The sequence below is a fragment of the Aplidium turbinatum genome, chromosome 6 (assembly GCF_918807975.1).
Source record: "Aplidium turbinatum chromosome 6, kaAplTurb1.1, whole genome shotgun sequence".
In the NCBI taxonomy this organism is placed as follows: Eukaryota; Metazoa; Chordata; class Ascidiacea; order Aplousobranchia; family Polyclinidae; genus Aplidium; species Aplidium turbinatum.
Window position 1 is genome coordinate 9,042,221 of NC_137477.1, and position 18,128 is coordinate 9,060,348.

Consider the following 18,128-nt stretch of genomic DNA (forward strand, 5'->3'; position numbering starts at 1 on the left):
TATACTTGCGTATGCAGTATTTCTAATTGTGTATCACCTCTTGATGATTTCGAATTGTTCTGGTCGCCAAAATGAGTTCTTTTGGCTTGTTTGCAACATTCTAATGCGACGTTGAATCAATGCAACGAGACGTTATTGTTTACATTGAACGTACTTTTTCTGCTGTTAGAAACAAGCCTTTTTAGATCTGTCATAAGAATATTGCATTTTTCCAAGGTGTTCAGTTGTTTCATATTTCTGTCTTCATATTGCTGCAGTGATTGTTAGTTTCTGAGTTTGCGTGCTTACGTTTAAGTGTTGACTCCGACATCAAAAGGGATTTTTAGTGGATGATTGTATTTACGCTACATTAATATTATTTGATTTACGGTACATTTTTTTTACACTGTGTTTCCGATGCAGAAATAGGCCGTCAGTTTTCCTCAGATTGATCTAAAGGCCAAGTCAGAAAACCTCTTGACGCCTGAAGCAATCTCTATCTCGTTACCTTACAATGATAAAAATTTTCTTAAGATTACAACAAAAGCACAGACGCATGCAAATATTATTTAATCTACAGGCCTATGCATGCCCAAACATCAAAATCCGTCATTTTTACATTGATTCAACGTATGCAGACGTTGAATCAATGTAAAAATGACAGATTTTGATGTCCGGTTCGGTAATAAAGTTTGTTTGATCTGGCCCTTACAGTTTCTGTGGTTTGATTTGAATGTTTATCATGAACAATCGAACATGTTCTGGAGGAGAAGGAAAGTTCCCGCTACATTACGTAACATACCAATACGCCAATCAGAGGAAACCTTTCCGGGTTTCAAACCTTATTTCTTGTCACCTAAATTCATATAGTAAGAGAATCATGTGTGCTCATCAAGCGTTACAAATTTGTATTGAAACCTTTGCTCAGTGATGTAATATCTCTATTGATACTTTTTGGTATTGTAACCTCAATTTTCTTTACCTTGTAAAGTTGGTACAAATAATATTTTACAGTTCTTTGTTTTGGAATTGCTTGAGTCGGAATTATTTCTTGCTCTGGATTATACCGTTTCAATTATTAGAAGGTTATTTTTTATGTTGTGTAGTATTTAAAATTATATATTTTACGACTTAATTGGTGTTATACTGTACAACTTGTGTGTAAGAACATTCACTATCACTTGAAATATTTTAAGACAACAAACAGTATGCTTACATAATAGATTGAGTTTCAGTTTTAGCAGCATGATCGTTTATTTCACAAAGTTGGATACAAACGACCTGTTTTAGCATGATGCTGCGGGCTAAAACAACGACACTCTGACTCCAACACCACTCGTCATATCATGTGACTTGGGAACTGTGTTCCGAAAGCTAGTGACAAACCGCTACCACCACAGCGAACCCGCAGCATCAGACTGAAACAGGTCGTTGGTATCTCCACTCTCCAGTCTCCACTTGTGAAATAAAAAGTATAGTTGTTTAAAAAAGAATCAAACAATGTATAAAGTTCAACAACGCGCTTTCAATCAAATGCACTCATCACGCATTGCAATTTCACATTGACTATGCATGCTTTCATCAGGTAAAATTTGATTAAACAAAAGTTGTGCTTAATTTGTGTTCTTGCTATGGAGGACATGAAGGGAACTTTGGAAACTTATCGTTTGCAGCTAGCACAGGTGAGATTAAATCATTCCATATCTAGACCATGCAATCAGAGGCCAAATCACAAGTAAACATCGCTCATCAATCACAATTCGAAGAAGGTTTGCCAGCTTGATATTTTCAGATGTGATTATTATCTCCATTTAGCTAATGAAGAATAGTGACGCCAATTCAAATCATGTTAAATTAGTACAAATTCCATCATAGCTTGCTTATAAAATTTCATTTGTCTCGTGTGGTTGCCCAGCCATTCCTTGTGGTTTGCATGGATTATAAAGCGCAGTTTAACTTGCCCAACCTTTCCACAACTTAAATAGTATAATATATTTTACAATACCACACACAAATAACGGACGTCGAATTTATTGGATTGAATAACATTATTTAAACAATATGTACAATAAACTTAAATCAAATATAGTTATTACTATATGAACCCTTAACAGCCTGTTTCACCTAAATAAGGATCATCAGAAGGTCCTTATTCAAATAGAATCCTGCAGAAATGCTGCAGAAAGTTCCATTTGGCGAACTTTCTTTTTAAAAAGCACTTTTATTGTAAAATAAACTTAGATACATAATAAATTCAAAAGTTTTTGGAAAACTTTTATGCCTTTATCAAAAAATAATGTGATATATCAGATAACTATAAATAATCATGTGTGTTAGTTTATTGTATTGTTTGAAAAATGTTATTCAGTGCCATTAAGCTGTTGTCTGTGGAATTGTAACATAGATTAAGGTTTGTAATAAGGATGCATTTTGTAGTTAATTCCACTAGGCCGACTTTATAGTGACTTCAACTCTTGTCTGTACCTTAGTGTAACTTATTGTAACTAATGGAGGCAACAAAAGTTAACGTCCATTTTTCCTATTTGGTGTTAAAAGTTGCATCGTTATAGAATGAATAGCACACAACAATTTCCTTTCTGTGCTTTCAATGGCTTGTCCAACGGTTTAAAATTCTCATGAAATTTGGTGTGCTGGTATAGATTTGTTATTATTATTACAAGGAAAATTATAGTTCATTTATCTGCGTTGTTTAAGATAGAAGCCGCCATATCGAATGGACAAACAGATGAAGATTTATATTCGCTTCAAGATGAAATGAAGGAATTGATTTCTCTGACAGAAGAAAGCTTGCTCTCTTTTGAAAAAAGCAATCTTCTTTCTATGGTTAATAACACAACTTCTAAGGACAAAGTAGATCAGCAGGTATTGCTCATTAAACTATAATGTTAATGGAACAAATTAAGCTTTAAGTTTTTAGGATTATAGCTTGCGGTATATTGCGTTGTCAACAATATTTCAATTCGAAGCTGATCATCTAAGTCTTCCAAACGTGTTTGAGATTGTCGAAACCAGGAAAATCAAGAACGATATCTCTGGTCGAAACTGCATAAAATTTTGCTTAATGTTGTGAAAATAAGTTCCGTTTTGCAAACTTTCTTTCTGAAAGCACTACGGTATTCTTTAGCTGTTTTTTTTTTTAATTTCAAATTTCACTTCTGTTCTAAACTTAGATTTTGTGTAGGAAAGTATTGCTTGCTCTTCGGATGTTGCGTCACATTCTAGTAACCAACCTGATGCCAATACCAGTAGTATGGACGACATGATGGCATCATTTTATGCTGATATTGCCTCTTCAGAAGCTGCTGAAAAACAAACCAATGACGTTGCAAATCCTGTGCCCACCGTTTGCGAAACTGCCACAAGCTGCCCAGTTTCATCTACCCCTACTACGAATATTTTTGATAAAAAACATAAAATTTCATTTAACGCTGCTGAAGAAAGATCAAAAAGCGACGAGAAATTAAACGACGACTTTTTAAAGACAATAGAAGCGTGTGACGATATCACTGGAACTAAATGCCAAGCGCCCTATCAAACGGACTGGACCGGCTCACAGTACCACAATGCAATGATAATGTCTGTGATATCTGACAATGACTCGGGCGATGTTGCGCAAGACAATATATCTGTGAAAGTTTTGTTTTTAAATCCTACTTTGGAGCAAATGAAACCATGCCCGTACTTTCTGGACGGAAGTTGCAAGTAAGTCCGACCATATAGAAATACACTACTACTTATTTTCAATAGTACCTATTTAAAACCATAATTCTTTTTCGCACTGTTCAAGCCCTGTCTTCGTCACTCCATAAACCTTGTGATCCTCCGAATATTGAATTGGAAATCGAGTGATATTTTTCACCTGGCATCTATTTCAAAAGGATGATCTATTTTTCCAAATGTTTGCAGCCACATGCTCGTTTTGATGTTGTCTGCCTAGTTCTTTGAAGAAGTTGATCGCATTAGATTGACGAAACGTCGGGGTATAAATAATGCAAATTGTTATTATTTATAACATCTTGTGATAGCTTATATACACCAAACGAACAAATTAGTCTTTTATATAGGATTGTTGGAGAATAGAAAATTTCGCTTTAAATTTCTGGTTTGTATTCATTTTCAAAGAAAAGTAATTTTATTTTCTTGTGAATTTGAAGCGACGAAATGATCTTAAGAAATATTTCATTTTAATTGATACTGTTTTGTTGAATTTAATGCTTTTGTAAAAAAAAGATTGTTTCGTTTTTACTGAAATGAAATTGTTTCAAATAGCCCCACTTTAACTTGAGTTGAAATTGATGTTTTTCTTAAAAGTCTTTACACGAAGATTCACTCTTGAAATCTATGCCATTCCAAGCTGCTTCATTTTTGACCCCTCATTTTTAGATTCGACGTTGGCAACTGTAAATTCTCACATGGCCACATTACAAGCCTGTACAACTTAAGGCAGTTCAAAGAGCCTGACTTTTCAAGTTTTATCTCTAACTCTCCTTGCATTGCTAAGCACTCTAGCGGCATCTGGTACCCGGCCACATTGTTAGAGATTTTGGATGATCATCAGTTCAAGATTCAGTAAGTCTACGTCATTTGCTTGTTATTGATCTTAACTGACAGAGTGATTAATTAATGATTATATCTTCGCAGTTTCTTTTTCTGTTGATTAAGTCTGCTCTTGGGCCATCACATGGTACGATAAATACCTCTGGAGCCCGATAGAGTTTGTCACATCTTATTTGAGGTGTTTTCAGTTAACACACACCTTTAATGAAAAATGCAGTCAGCAGTTGACAGGATCACTGGTTTCTGACGTCTTGAATTGATCTGTTTCAGGTTTGTTCATCAAAACTTAACAACCACTGTTTCAATCGATGATATCTTGCCACTGTCTCAAAGTGATGATGGCGATGCCAGCGATAGTGACGATTCTACCACTGATGATGATGATGATGATGTAGTAGTTGTATTTAATGAATCATCATCGAAAGGTATGTCATATCAACCCGAGCGAGGCCCACTCCAAAAAGATAGGGATTGCACGATCGAGACACTGTATCATAGGCGCCTTACAGAACTTATCTGCTGAAAGTAAATAAAGTGCGGTAAAAAATAAAAAATTTGAATTTAAAAAAAAGAGTAGTTCTAGAATTGTGGCCTAGGCCTAAAAAACCTGTCCTATCATATTTTTGAGCAGCTGCCTCCAACGCTGTCCGTGCAACCTGAAGGGGTGTGGGATCGTGAGGGGGATAATTTAAAAAATGGCATAAATTGTAAACCGGAGGTCATGGAAACTTGGTTCTATGAATTCAGAAATACTATGATCCTATCTGTATTAGAAAGAATTTTTTCTCTAAAACCAAATATTTTCCACAAATTTTTATTTTCCATAAACTTGAGTTTAGACCAGTTCTATGCATATAAAATTTGCTGGGCTGTTATTTTGGGGGATGTTGATGATGATCTACGTTTCATGGAAGCAGATTCGATTCACTCCCCTCCAGGTTGCACGGACAGTGTTGGAGGCAGCTGTACAGCCAGTACTGATCTTTGAGGAACTCCATTTTTTATTTTTTATTCTTTACTAGTCTTTTCTCCGAGACGTACGTGAAATGCAAGCATTCATCTATTCCGAACAGCAAATGCTTTTCAAAATCGACTCGAAAGTTATTTTTTTTAAATAAAATTGACAAAAGCAAGCTGATTCATGTAAAGCTGTAGAGAAACAGCCCCAAATTTGACCCGATTTCTTTCCAGTTTAAACCCAATCACAGATCGAAAAGCTAAATCCAACTTACTACTGTGATGTCCGTCACTTTTTGGTCGGACTATCTTTAAGAGCTACTGTTGAATCCTTTATTTTCGGCGAAACACGTTGATTTAGAATCTCGCAAAGTTTGGTGGTGCAGTTGACCTAATAACTTCTATATATTGCTTTTTTTGCTTCCTGCCTGTTGTATAGCTACTTACAGGTTACTTAACGGACTTTTGTCAGGCACGTCAAGCACCCATTCATCTGTACTTGGAGGATGGGAGCAATATACTACAGGGTTCGGTTCAAGAATGTTACAGAAATACGGGTAGGAATCACAGTCAGTGATAGTAGTTTATTTAGATTATGAACGGCACAATGTCCGTTTGGAATGGCCCATTTCGGCAAATCCTATTCGGAGAAGCCGATTCGGAGAAATCCCATTTCGGAGACAGCCTTTTTTGGAGAAGCCGGATTCGTAGAATTTGTAGGGATTATGTAGGACGGCGGTTTTTGTGTTCACCTTTTCATACCCATGCAAAAGGTTAGGCAATTAACTTAACCTATAATACTGGCCTACAAGAATTTTTTACAACACAAAACAATTATTTTCAAGTAATTCTGCCTTGTTGGTGAAAAATATTGCGAATGCGAGTGATTTTGATTACCAACGGAATGGAGAAGTTTTGGTTTGTGGAAGCCGGCCTAACATGGCCTCCCGGCATGATAGTTTCGAACGCCATTTAACGTTTGATAATTGTTTATTTTTTTCTTGATGAGACTTTAGTTGAGATTTTTTCGCTGACTCTTTAGTAGCTTACTTACTGTTTGACCACAGCTTTTTTTTTTGATTGAGAGTTTATTCAATTAACCTCTATTGTTAATCATGAAACGCCGTTTGATAACTGCTTTTTTTTATTTATTTTTTTATTTGACACTTTTTCGCTGACGCTTTACTTGGTTAACCTTTGTTATAAGCTAATTATTTTGAATAAACAGATGCCGCTGTGGAATTTTAGAATTCTCCAAAAAAGCTTTTTCCGAAATGGATTCTCCAAATAGTAGCAGGCCGACGTCCGTTAAACCTCAATGAATTTACTCGCCAAGTGAAGTGTGCAAATTTGTTATTGTTTCAACTGAGATGTATTTTAATGAACAAAAGGCCCATTGATACATTGGGTGCTGTGAATATCTGTCTTATTTTATGAATATGTTAAAATATTGTGCTTGAAACGGCTGTTGATATGACCAGTTGTTTTTTTGTTGCAAATTATCGCAATAGACTAGAATCTACACTGGCGTTGCACCTTTGCACTTCTCACGTTGTGGCTGATTACAAAGCACAATTAGCTAGTGCTACTGCTTCTTACAATGTTGTTTTTGACCAGCTACAAAATGGGAGAAGGCTTAGGAAAGGATAAAAGTGGACGAGTGGAACCGGTACCTGTTGTTGTATTGCCCGCTGGGAAGTCTCTAGACCACTGCATGAGATTGAAAGAAAAGAAGGAAGGTGCTGGGGTAGGTAATACAAACACAATGTTTGTACTCCTTGTCGTTTTTTCTTGCAATGTCACGCTAGCGGTTTTCATTGTTGCTATTGTCGTCAGCTTCATATGTCAATGCAATGAAAAAAAAACAACTTAAATCCACCAACTTCGGCCACTAATTCTCATTGTGTCTTGCTGTTTATGTTAAATTGACATTGAATTGCATTCAAGCACTGTCGTGTCTTGGAATCCGAAGCAACGCAGCTCTGATGCATTTTCAGCTGCTTCTAGTGATGATATGTCAGTGTTTTACCAATGAAGTGTTTCACCTAAGCCTCCTAAGGTGTGGTCATACCAAAAGCTCTTCAAGAATCGTTGTCTCACTAAGCCTCCTGATGTGTATTCTACGTGGGGTAATTGTGTAACAGTATTCAGCATATACAGGGTGACCCAAAAAAAACGGGCCCCGCGTACACTTTATGTCATGTCTCCTTTATTTCTTCACCGATTGCCCTTATTTTATAGGACATGGTAGAATCAACGACCGTAAGTACACCAAGACCCCAGTGGGAGCTGGGACAAAGAATACACTGTGTTAAATTTTACTGCAAAACAAGCTCGTTTAAGAAAACCCAGCACAGTTTCATGCATCAGTTCGAATGTGAAAATGCTCCATCCAAACGCAGAATTCAGAACTGGGTGGACCACTTCGAGAAGTATGGGACCGTGGAGAACCTCAACACTGCCAGTGAGAACCGTCCAGGCCACTCGGGACGTCCCAAGAAGCGGACAGCCGAGTTGGTCGAAAGTGTGAGGGAGTCTCTCCAGCAGAGTCCGAAACGCTCTGTGCGTAAACGAAGTCAGTCTCTCGGTATGTCCTGTGAGACTTGCAGGAGAGTGCTGGTAAACGAATCAGGGCTTGCCACCCATACAGAATACAGACGATGCAGACCCTTACAGCCTCATACAAGAAGCAGAGGAGCGCTATGGCAGTCAAGATGCTCGAGAAGATCGAGGGGACACCAGGTTGCCTTTACCTCCTTTGGACCTCAGATGAAGCCCACTTCCATCTTGACGGAAAGGCGAACTCCAAGACAAATGTCTTCTGGGGGTCCTCCAGACCCACTGAAGTAGCCACCAAGCTTCTGCACTCTCCTCAGTGCACAGTGTGGGCTGCAATCTCAGTCAGAGGCATCATCGGACCAATCTTCATCGAAGAATCTGGCGCAGCAGTGACAGTCAACAAGGAGCGGTATGTGGAGGTCCTCAAAACCTTCAAGAGTGAGCTCCAGACCCTCTACCCGTCGCTCATGAGCAAGTTCTGGTTCCAGCAAGACGGGGCAAGTTCTCACACCTCAAACCTGTCCCGAGATTGGCTGAAAGAGAACTTCGGAAGCCGAGTGATCAGTCTCAAGACTGAGTTTGAGTGGGCACCCCATAGCCCGGACCTAAGCCCCCCAGATTTTTTCCTTTGGGGCTATCTTAAGGACAGAGTGTACGCAGGGAAACCCAGAACCATCACGGAACTCAAGGAAGCCATCAGGGAGGACATGAGAGCCATTCCCAAGTCAGTCTGTAAGAACGTCATGGACAACTTCGTGCTGCGCCTCAACAAATGCACGGAGGTAAATGGAGGCCATCTAGAACACATGCTGTAGAACAAAGAAAAAAAGGCCAAAGACCCTAGTGTTTTGATGTGATGTTTTGAACATAATAAACTAGTTATAACCAAAGTTTCATTTCATTCGGACAAAACACTAAGAAACAGGGCCTAGTTAGAGTTGGGGCCCGTTTTTTTTGGGTCACCCTGTATGCTTTTTCTGTTTTTCATTTTTAGTTTCGAAACAGAGTTTTTCAGAACTGCAAGAATAACATGAAATTCGATTTCAACGCTTCGAATACTGTATCAAGTTTTTTGTCTGACGTTGCGTTTTCATCGCTTTGTATCTTTGATAAGTAGTGGCAGCGTGTGGTTATTTAGAGTCTTTCAAATATAATATTTTTGGCATGCGTGCAACATTTGGCCTATTTCACGTCAAATGCGGTAGTGTAGACTGTAGCAGTGTATCAGTCTCATTACAAGGCTAGTGGCTGTTATTTTTGATAATTTTACTCTACTCTATTATTTCAATGCTGTTTTACTATCTTACACTATCTTTTCTAGGATGCCACTTCAATCTCGGGATTGGCTCGAAAACGACATCGTCATACAGTGTTTCATTTTCTAAACAAAACATTAGGTGATCAAAAATTCAAGGACAATCATTTGCGAAAACTTCTCCCGAAAGATTCCTTTGGCATTAAGAAGGAAAAGTCCAAGTCAGGGCCTTGCAAGATCCAAGTTGAACTGGTGAAGAATGACTCCAAAATAAAGCAAATAAAAGAAAAAATAAAAAAATACAAGGAATCAATCGCAAGGAATAGCGAACGGTAAGTGAATGCGTTTTATCGTTTTTCGTGATGTTTACTATTTCAGGAATGTGCAGTGTAAGACTTCTGGGTCGTATTTTTATGCATTTTGCGTAAAAGAATTTCTAGTAGGCCTAAACATAAAAAGCATGTCATGTGAACTAATTTTTGCACTAAATCTCTTGATGGAGCAAGAATTTGACGTAAAATTCTTTGTTTTTCAATATCACAAAAACGTTTGTTATCATATGAGTGACTGTCCAAATCGAAAAGTGCTGGCTTCACCACCAATTAAAAGTTGAAATGCATTGGCAAGATTATTGATACCTTTCTACTATGATACCTTTCTACTTTCCTTATAACATGCTATCATTGCTATGCATATGCGAATATTCCCGCAGAGCACCAAACGTCGCAAAACAGCAACGTGTGAAATTGGAAGAAGCTCTTTCACAACTGCAAGCCATACAGTCCACAAGCAAGGCTATTGAACTCCATCAACATAGAGCTGATACCCATCGAAAGATGACAAGATTTTAAACTTTTTGCCACGTTTCTTTACGAATTGTTACGTTACACAATAAATAAGAAATTTTGTATTGGGCTGATTTTTGCTTATATTAAACACAGCATCGTTTGATAAAAAAAGGAAGTTGGCAAATGAAGAAGTGTGGTAATGTTAAGTCAGCAGTAGCCACGGATATCACCGATAAGGGAGAAAATCGCTTTCGAAATGAATACTAGAGGCTATGATAAAACCCACCACCTTTCAGTGACAAATCTCAGCCTTGAGAGCGACTTCTTGTCACCGCAGTTATACACTTTGTTCATTTATTGTATTGAGTTTCAGTAACAAGTTGAGCCACTAGTTTTCAAGATTGTTAATTTATTATGATTGATGGGCAAGTAGTTCAATTGGAAGTAAATTTCGGTTTTATTGAGGTTGTGCATAAAGCTTACCGAAAGCAAGAGATTCATTTGATGGCGAATATTCGAATTGCCTTATAATTCTAAAGATAAACATGAAGTGGAGCAGATGCACCCTTGCTGTGATGTAGGCTATCAGCAGTAATTGACATTTTCAAGATGCTGTCAAGATCAACAACTAGATCCTTATTCTTAAAAATTGAACCTCAGCCTACAGAAAATGGCGGTTGTAGTTGCATTGTTGCGATTGCTGTTTGTTGAACTCTCTGGGCTCAATGCCGAACAACATCCTCATCGTGAATCTGCTATATTTCTACAGCCCTCTTTTACCCTTTTCAAAAATCTTTAATGTTTCCTTCTCCAGCCATTTAAATCGTGGTAGGCTATAGTTTGTCAAGGGCTCACGCAAAAGTATAAACTACAAAGCGGATAACAAAATCAAAGCAGTCCCTATTGTTGGAACGTGTATAATGAGAGGCTATGTCACAAGACTTAAAGGAAGACAAGTTGAATATTGTCTAATCGTCTTTTTCATGCGGCAGTTTGACCCTCAGCTCGTTCAACATCTATTCGCCTGTGCGACTAGTCTACCACCCAGCTTGCAGTGCGATAAATTGTTCAAAAAATAAAGCAATGTTACTATACTAAATGTTAAAAAACACGACAGAATACACATAATGACATAACAGATATATAGCCTACTGTATAGATGTGAAGCAATGTTTTCTGAACCTTCACGTAAATAAAAAATAGGTTTGAAATGTGAAGCTGTTCGGCAAAAACTAGGGATAGTACATCATGGGATGGTCAGCTCCGTGGTTCCGTCAACATTCGCTGAGTCAATTGACATTTTGTTAGACTTTGCTACTGCCTTGGTTTCAACTAAAAACCTTAAATTACTTTAAAACCAATTTCACTCTTCTTCAATTATAATTTATAACCCATAAAAAGTACATTATTTTGTAAATCAGAAAAAAAAACTAGTGTTGCGGATAAGCCAAAAGCGGATGTATAGTTTCGCATCCCTATAATCAGAGATGGGCAAGATCACCAGTATTGGTGATCTTGAAGATCAAGATCACCAAGAATAGGTGATCTTGAAGATCAAGATCACCAAACTATGTGATCTTGAAGATTAAGATCGTGATCTTGAAGATCAAGATCACTTTTTGTGTACTTGAAAAAAAATGAAGTTTTTGATCAATGATGTTGCAAAAAATAATAACTAGGCTATAAGCAATCTGGGTAAAGGTATATAGTTGGTATTGCTAACTTTTACTTTTAACTACTCGATCGCTGGCCTAAGAATTGTAATGAGTTAGTGACTGTTGCTATTAGGCCTATCAATTGTTGACGTAGTTTGCGTAGAATCGCAACGTCACCCCAAGGCCGAGGTTAATTACAATAGTAGCCTACTGAAAAAGCAATTAGTTTTATGCTTTTTATTTATAATAAATAAATAATAATAAAGTTTAACTGCATCATTTTTTACCAAATTTTTGTCTGGTTTATGTTGGAGTTTTTATTCGTGTTACTAAGTTATTTTAACTTTCACTGTGTTATGTCTATGTTTATTGCACCATTTACCCATCTGGCAACCTTGATACTGTTGTCTGCTATCAAAAAAGTTCCAGAGGTTTGCGGTCAAACAAACCGCTCCATACTCAGACCGTAAACAAGTCTTGGTCTGGTTGATTTGCTGCAATAAACCACTTTACATGACCAAAGTCGGCTAGAATCCAGATTTTTTATCACCGCCATTCTAGACTTTTGAAACATCTAAAATTGGGTCAATAAAAGCAAACATTTCTTTAAAATTTACATTAAATCATTTTTTATTATACGTCAACATAAAGTACACGGAAGTTGACTTTTTTATTATGACCAACACAGAAAACTTTTTCAATTTTGAAATGGCAACACTGATCAGATTAGATGGAGACTTTAAATCGTCTTTTGTTGGGCACATATCATATTAACAGTGGCTTAATGTTAGTAGTTGCCACTACCTACTTTGTACAGTACGAGTTTAAAAAAAATGCCTCTATGTAGGAAGTAAAATTCAATTTTATAGTGATCTTGATCTTATTGTTCTTCAAGATCAAGATCACACGAAAAAAAGTGATCTTAGATCAAGATCAAGATCACCAAAAAAAAAGTGATCTTCAAGATCAAGATCACGCCCATCTCTGCCTATAATCTACAATCCCTAACGAAGACCAATGAAAGTATCATCACAGGAAACTGTTTGCCCAGGCTCATGAACCGCGCAACGGAGTTACTCAAAGTCTCAAACATCATATAACGCTATTTGTCGCATTTCTCAATTCCAAGATTTGGCACTAACTGAATAATTTGCTATACGGTGTGCCAAATTGAATATTAGTGACCATACTTCTTCCACTCGATGGCACTATATGACAGTTGAACAATGAGAAGCTTCAAGATTAAAATATGATGGCAGGCAGAAACTTATAACATTAAAACCTCATAACCACAAAAATACATTATTATAGGCCTAATCGCTACTAACAATGGTGAACACGGCTTTTTACATGGACTTTGAAAAACAATGTAGGCTTATGTGCATAGGGATGGGCAATTCAGAATACCGAATCCAGAAGGATTCGGATCCTAAACTATCCGAATCCAAAACGGCAATAAAACCGGGTAATAAGATTCGGTTTTAAAGATATACATAAGTCTTGTGCGACCTGTCAGCTGGAGACAGTAAACTGAAAAAAGTGTGGTTTACTCCCTTTTTTCTTTGCACTGACACCATCCGCAGTTCCGCACTTTCAAAAACATTGTGCACGCGTTGTGCGCGCACGGCTCATGCAACCCTACGTCACTCGCTCGCACGAGCAACCAAACAAACTAAGCGCGCAATTTTCTTCACGCTTTGTTTACAATATGCACAATCGTGCAATGCTTTTTTTCAATCCACGTGCGTATGCGACTCTGCGATAGTTTGACTGGTGGGCGTAACAACATTGAGCAGATGCCCCTTGCTAAAGGAGTTGGCTCTGAAACACCTCAGCATCTTTCGAGCGATTCTTTTCGACTGCGGCTTGACGGAAGCTAAGCTGCGCTCCCGTTCAGCGTTGCCAGATGGGGAAATAGAATATCAAATTAAAAAATTCTGGTGAAATTTAGAGGTCTTTCTTGCCAAGCTTTTTGACCTTGGAACCAGATAACTTTTTGGTGAAATCTGGTGAAATTTTTCCTACTCAATTTTTTTCAAGAAAGTTTTCAATTTTTTTAAACTTTTTAGCAAATAATCCCTGCTCGTATAGAAAACGTTTTGCAAGAGCTCTGCATATGGATGATGGCAGTGTCTTAAGTCTTAAAAAAATTTTTGTATTTAAGCGAAATTGCTTTATTTAGGGTCAGGGCTGTAGCCAGACCGCAGAGCAAGGGGGGGGGGGAATTTTTTTTAGGGGGGGCCGACAATTTTTTTGGGCAAAATCATTATAATTGCTGTTGCTCGATGATGTTGCTCGAGAATGTTGGGATTTTGCCAGGGGGGGGCGGAATTTTTTCCGGGCGGGGGGCGATGCCCTCCCTGGCCCTCGGCTGGCTACGGGCTGGTTTAGGGTGTTTTAAATATCTGATGAAATTTTAGTTACTTTTTGTTGCCAAGCGGCTTCCATCATCTGGCAACACTGCTCCTATTTGGTTGGAAGTCATTTAGAATGCCTTAATGTGTTGCATTGCAACAAACATTTACTTTGATTGTGTAGCTTTTGTGTCTGAAATTTTTTACTTTTTGTGTTGCTGGAGCCTGGAAGTTAATAGGATTCAGTATTCTGGATTCGATTCTGGATTCGGTTTAGTATTCCGGAATAATTCTGGAATAGTGAATTATTCTGAATTGCCCATCCCTATGTGCAGTAGATTGGAGGCACTTAATCCGAATTTGAGCACAGATGTTTTAATTCGCATCAGACTTTTGAGATTGTTGTTGTAACTTAAAGTTCGCCTGATTAACTTACGTCATTGCATTGTGTTTATTAGCCTGCGCATTGAGCAGCCTAGTTTGGCAAGACATGGACTTTTGGAAAAAATAACACACTTTATTAGATGTCACTACGTTGATGTGATGAAAGAAATTCAAGCTAAGAATCGGATTTAGCAAGCCAAACTACTATAAATCATTTTTCAAAGCCGATGCAAGAAAAAAATTGCTGACCAGTGTAATTAAAATGCAGCAAGCTAAAAGATGTTCTGCTATGCTGCATTCAAGGCTATTTTTTGACGATTGACGAGTGTCTGTCATATCATCGTGCCTGTCATTTGTCATCAACAAGTCACAGTCGATGCTTTCTCCAATCTGCGCGCAGAACGAGAGTTCCATCCCGATATAATTGTGACGTCACAGTGGTGGCATCTACGTTCTTCGGCAGCTGGCATCTGCGCAAGCAGGCGAAAGTTTTGAACTTTGCAAAAAATCAGTTGCATTAGTTTTAAAACAATTTTCCAATTCAAAGTTTCTTCTCTTCCATACTTACATCAAGTTTCATCCAAATAGAAACGTTTAATCTTAGCCTTGCAAACAAAATACTTTCCCAATGAGCAGTCATTAAAACTAGCTACCCCTACGAAGATCGGACGCATGTTACGGACTAAAACAAATAAATCATTATCTACAGTTCTATACCAAGTGTGCCTGAGCATTTCTGACCCAAGATTTCCTTTTCAAGTATAACCTTATTATGCTGTGGTACTTGAACTAATACGCACAGACATTTTTCTAAAGCAAAACTGCCAGTTTTAAAGTTGCAAAACTTCGTGATAAAAAGATACCTCAATAAATTGACAATATAACGAAACAACCTAAAACACGGTTAGCCTGTGTGTTTTGATCTATTTGCCCAGGATTAGGATTGCTAGTGTAAATGGGGTTGTTAATAATGCAAAAAAAAAAACGTTAAAAAGACACAAAAATTATAACAAAAAAATATTATATGCTTGGTGTAAATCCGCCTAAAAAAACAGATTTTGAATTCAAATTAACACGCCTCTGAGAAAGCAACGTATTTGCAAACTGGCTAATTTATTGATTTGGAGGAAAATGTCTATTTATCTTACTTGTGAGTGAACTCCGCTTCGCTGCTGCCATCTGGTGAAGACTTTTCCGCTCGAACTTCTAAAAAATTATTTACTGCTTTGACTATGATGTCTTCTGGAAGAAAGTCTCCAACCCGCACTGACATGGACCACTGTTGTCTTGGGGTGTGATGTGTTGTTAACGTCCTCATAGAATGACTTTGTTTAGAAACAGATTGGATCATACTGACATTTATTTCTTCCCAAAATCACGCTAATTTAGTGCTTATACAGATTATATTCTTGTTTCTGTAATGGAATAAAGCTTTTTGAAATCAGCAGGCAGAAGCTGTAGCTTTTCAGTCTATTTACTATAAAAGACGTAGCCTATAGGCCTAGGCTATCTGCCTTATGTAAATCGACGATTGGAAAAAGTTAGACAAAGCATGCCATCACGGCGTTAGCCATTGCTGCAAGTAAGCTCTATCACTTCCTATCCATACACCCATTAGCTCAGTGGTTACGCCCCGTTAACACAGTGGTTACGCGCCATGCTCAAGATCACGCGGCGCTGGTTCGACTCTCGGGGTGCGCGCTTGAGCAACGCATTTCAGGACTGCTTTCCATTCAGCGGCACCTAGTGAATGGAATAGTTCCCCGGCAACAACACTTCAAAAATAGAAAACTTCACTCTGCCAAACTCGGTAGCCGGCCCTGCGTCAAGAGCCTCTACAAGTATGCGAAACTACCAGAAATAACCAATCAAGGCTTTGTCAGTTCGAGGGTAAAGATTCAAAACCAACCCATGCCTATGTTCACTAAAAATCCCAGTTGGGTTTTAAAATTACGTTTTTCAAACAACGGCAAAAAATCTAATGGTAAAAAATGTCATTAAACGAACAATTTGTCCATTGAAGAACGTTTATCTAGCTTCTGCAATCTATAAAACAATGATTTCCGAGTGTGCTGTTCGAGCCTCATCCAAAGACTTATCAAGCCTGCTGACCCTGTAAGCATTTGTGAGATTTAGAAAAATCAATTATAAATGTGTTGTACCTTTTAACGTTGAGTAGGCTTACTTTTTTTCTAAGATCGGTGCATTCACGGACACCTGGAAACTTTTCATAGACTCTTTGGGTTTTCGTGACTTCTAAGATTCGAAGATTGAAAACCACTGATCTACAGTTTCTCTATATCAGGGTCATGTGGTATTGCATTGCTTTAGCTGCATTAAACAAACTAATGAGATTAAATTAACGAAATAAAATAAACTGTTGAGGTTAAATTTTGCACAGCATTAGTTTACACCTATGATGAATTACTTTCGCATTGCCAAGCTGATAAGTCTTTTAGCCTAAGTCTGCTCTTCTACTGTGTTATCTGTAAAAAAGATAAAACAATAAACATTTTTCTAATACCTTGACTCTGAGCACTAGCAGACGTCCAACCTGGTGCAACTGCCACAAAGCTTCAACAGCAGTGTGTTTTAAAAAGCTTAGTCTGTTTTAGACCACTGCCTTTTGTACTTCACATTAAAAACGCTAAATCTGTTTATAATCTTCTATGATCTTATCCATAACCGTTAGTTGGCTAAAACTGTGCTAAATCTCAAATTCTTTAAGTAACCCTGTCAGCGGTAGTTTCGTTGAGATTATCAGCATGTCAAGTAAAGAGTGGTCATAATTTAATGAAGGTTATATTGCCACTTTGAACCCAGCTAAAAATAACTATGCGCTACTCACTCTGATATTCATCCAATAATTGTTGCCGAAGTCTTGTTAAAATATCAGATTCTCAAGAGAAATCATTGTGAGGATATAATTGCTCGTGTAGTTTGCATTTGATCTACGTTTTCATACGTTCATGCAACATAACACACGACAAAGACGCGAAGAGTAGCCCATGACACGAAGCTGGATTTGATTTTGTTTGTTGAGAGATGCAACTGTGATTATAGTGAATGAAACGTCATCAGGAACTACGTCGACAAGGACAGGTTATGACGCACTATAAGTCGAGTGCTGACTTTTTCTGCAGTACGTTATCGATGACAGATCTATTTACAGCTTTCCAAATGGTTGACGAAGTCTGCATTGTATCAAAAACGAACCATGCTGCAGTGCAACTGTCATCTTTAGTTAAACAATTTAAAGTTTATAGTGATTGAAACATTAGCAAAAATGTATGCAATCCTTCCCACATTTTATTCATTCTGTTTCATTTTCTTCCTTAATTTTGTTGAAAATATACGGACAATTTTATATTACACTAGTACAGTGGTTTTCAACCAGGGTTCTGAGAAACCCCAAGGTTCCGCCAGTAAGTCTAGGGGTTCCGCAAGCCTACATTCAAATCCGAGAGTCTGTTTTATTATTATATGCATATTGTTTAAACATAATCAAATATTGATTAGGTTTGCCACTATTTATAAATTTGCTACACTTTAACACGTTCGTGCGATCCCGAATTTTCGTTGTTTACTTGTGGTGACTGGTGCGATTACCTTTAACTTT

At 37.7% G+C, this 18,128-nt stretch overlaps 2 protein-coding genes across 3 annotated transcripts; one reads left to right on the forward strand and one right to left on the reverse strand.

Moving 5' to 3' along the window:
- The first annotated feature begins 65 nt into the window (after positions 1–65).
- On the forward strand, positions 66–10,212 carry LOC145772218 (zinc finger CCCH-type with G patch domain-containing protein-like). 2 transcript variants are annotated; one of them, XM_082584067.1, is made up of 9 exons: positions 66–1,661; positions 2,695–2,862; positions 3,182–3,702; positions 4,384–4,569; positions 4,828–4,982; positions 5,987–6,071; positions 7,132–7,261; positions 9,395–9,660; positions 10,041–10,212. In XM_082584067.1, the coding sequence occupies exons 1-9, from the start codon at positions 1,611–1,613 to the stop codon at positions 10,177–10,179; spliced, it is 1,701 nt and encodes a 566-aa protein (XP_082440193.1). In that variant the 5' UTR covers positions 66–1,610; the 3' UTR covers positions 10,180–10,212. The 2 variants fall into 2 exon arrangements, with proteins under 2 accessions (XP_082440193.1, XP_082440194.1); XM_082584068.1 differs by having other exon boundaries at positions 1,580–1,661; positions 2,699–2,862.
- A 4,664-nt stretch (positions 10,213–14,876) lies between these two features.
- LOC145772837 (heat shock protein beta-7-like) lies at positions 14,877–15,827 on the reverse strand. The gene is made up of 2 exons (XM_082584720.1): positions 15,658–15,827; positions 14,877–14,979 (listed from the first exon to the last, which is right to left on the reverse strand). The coding sequence occupies exons 1-2, from the start codon at positions 15,825–15,827 to the stop codon at positions 14,877–14,879; spliced, it is 273 nt and encodes a 90-aa protein (XP_082440846.1).
- Positions 15,828–18,128: the final 2,301 nt, after the last annotated feature.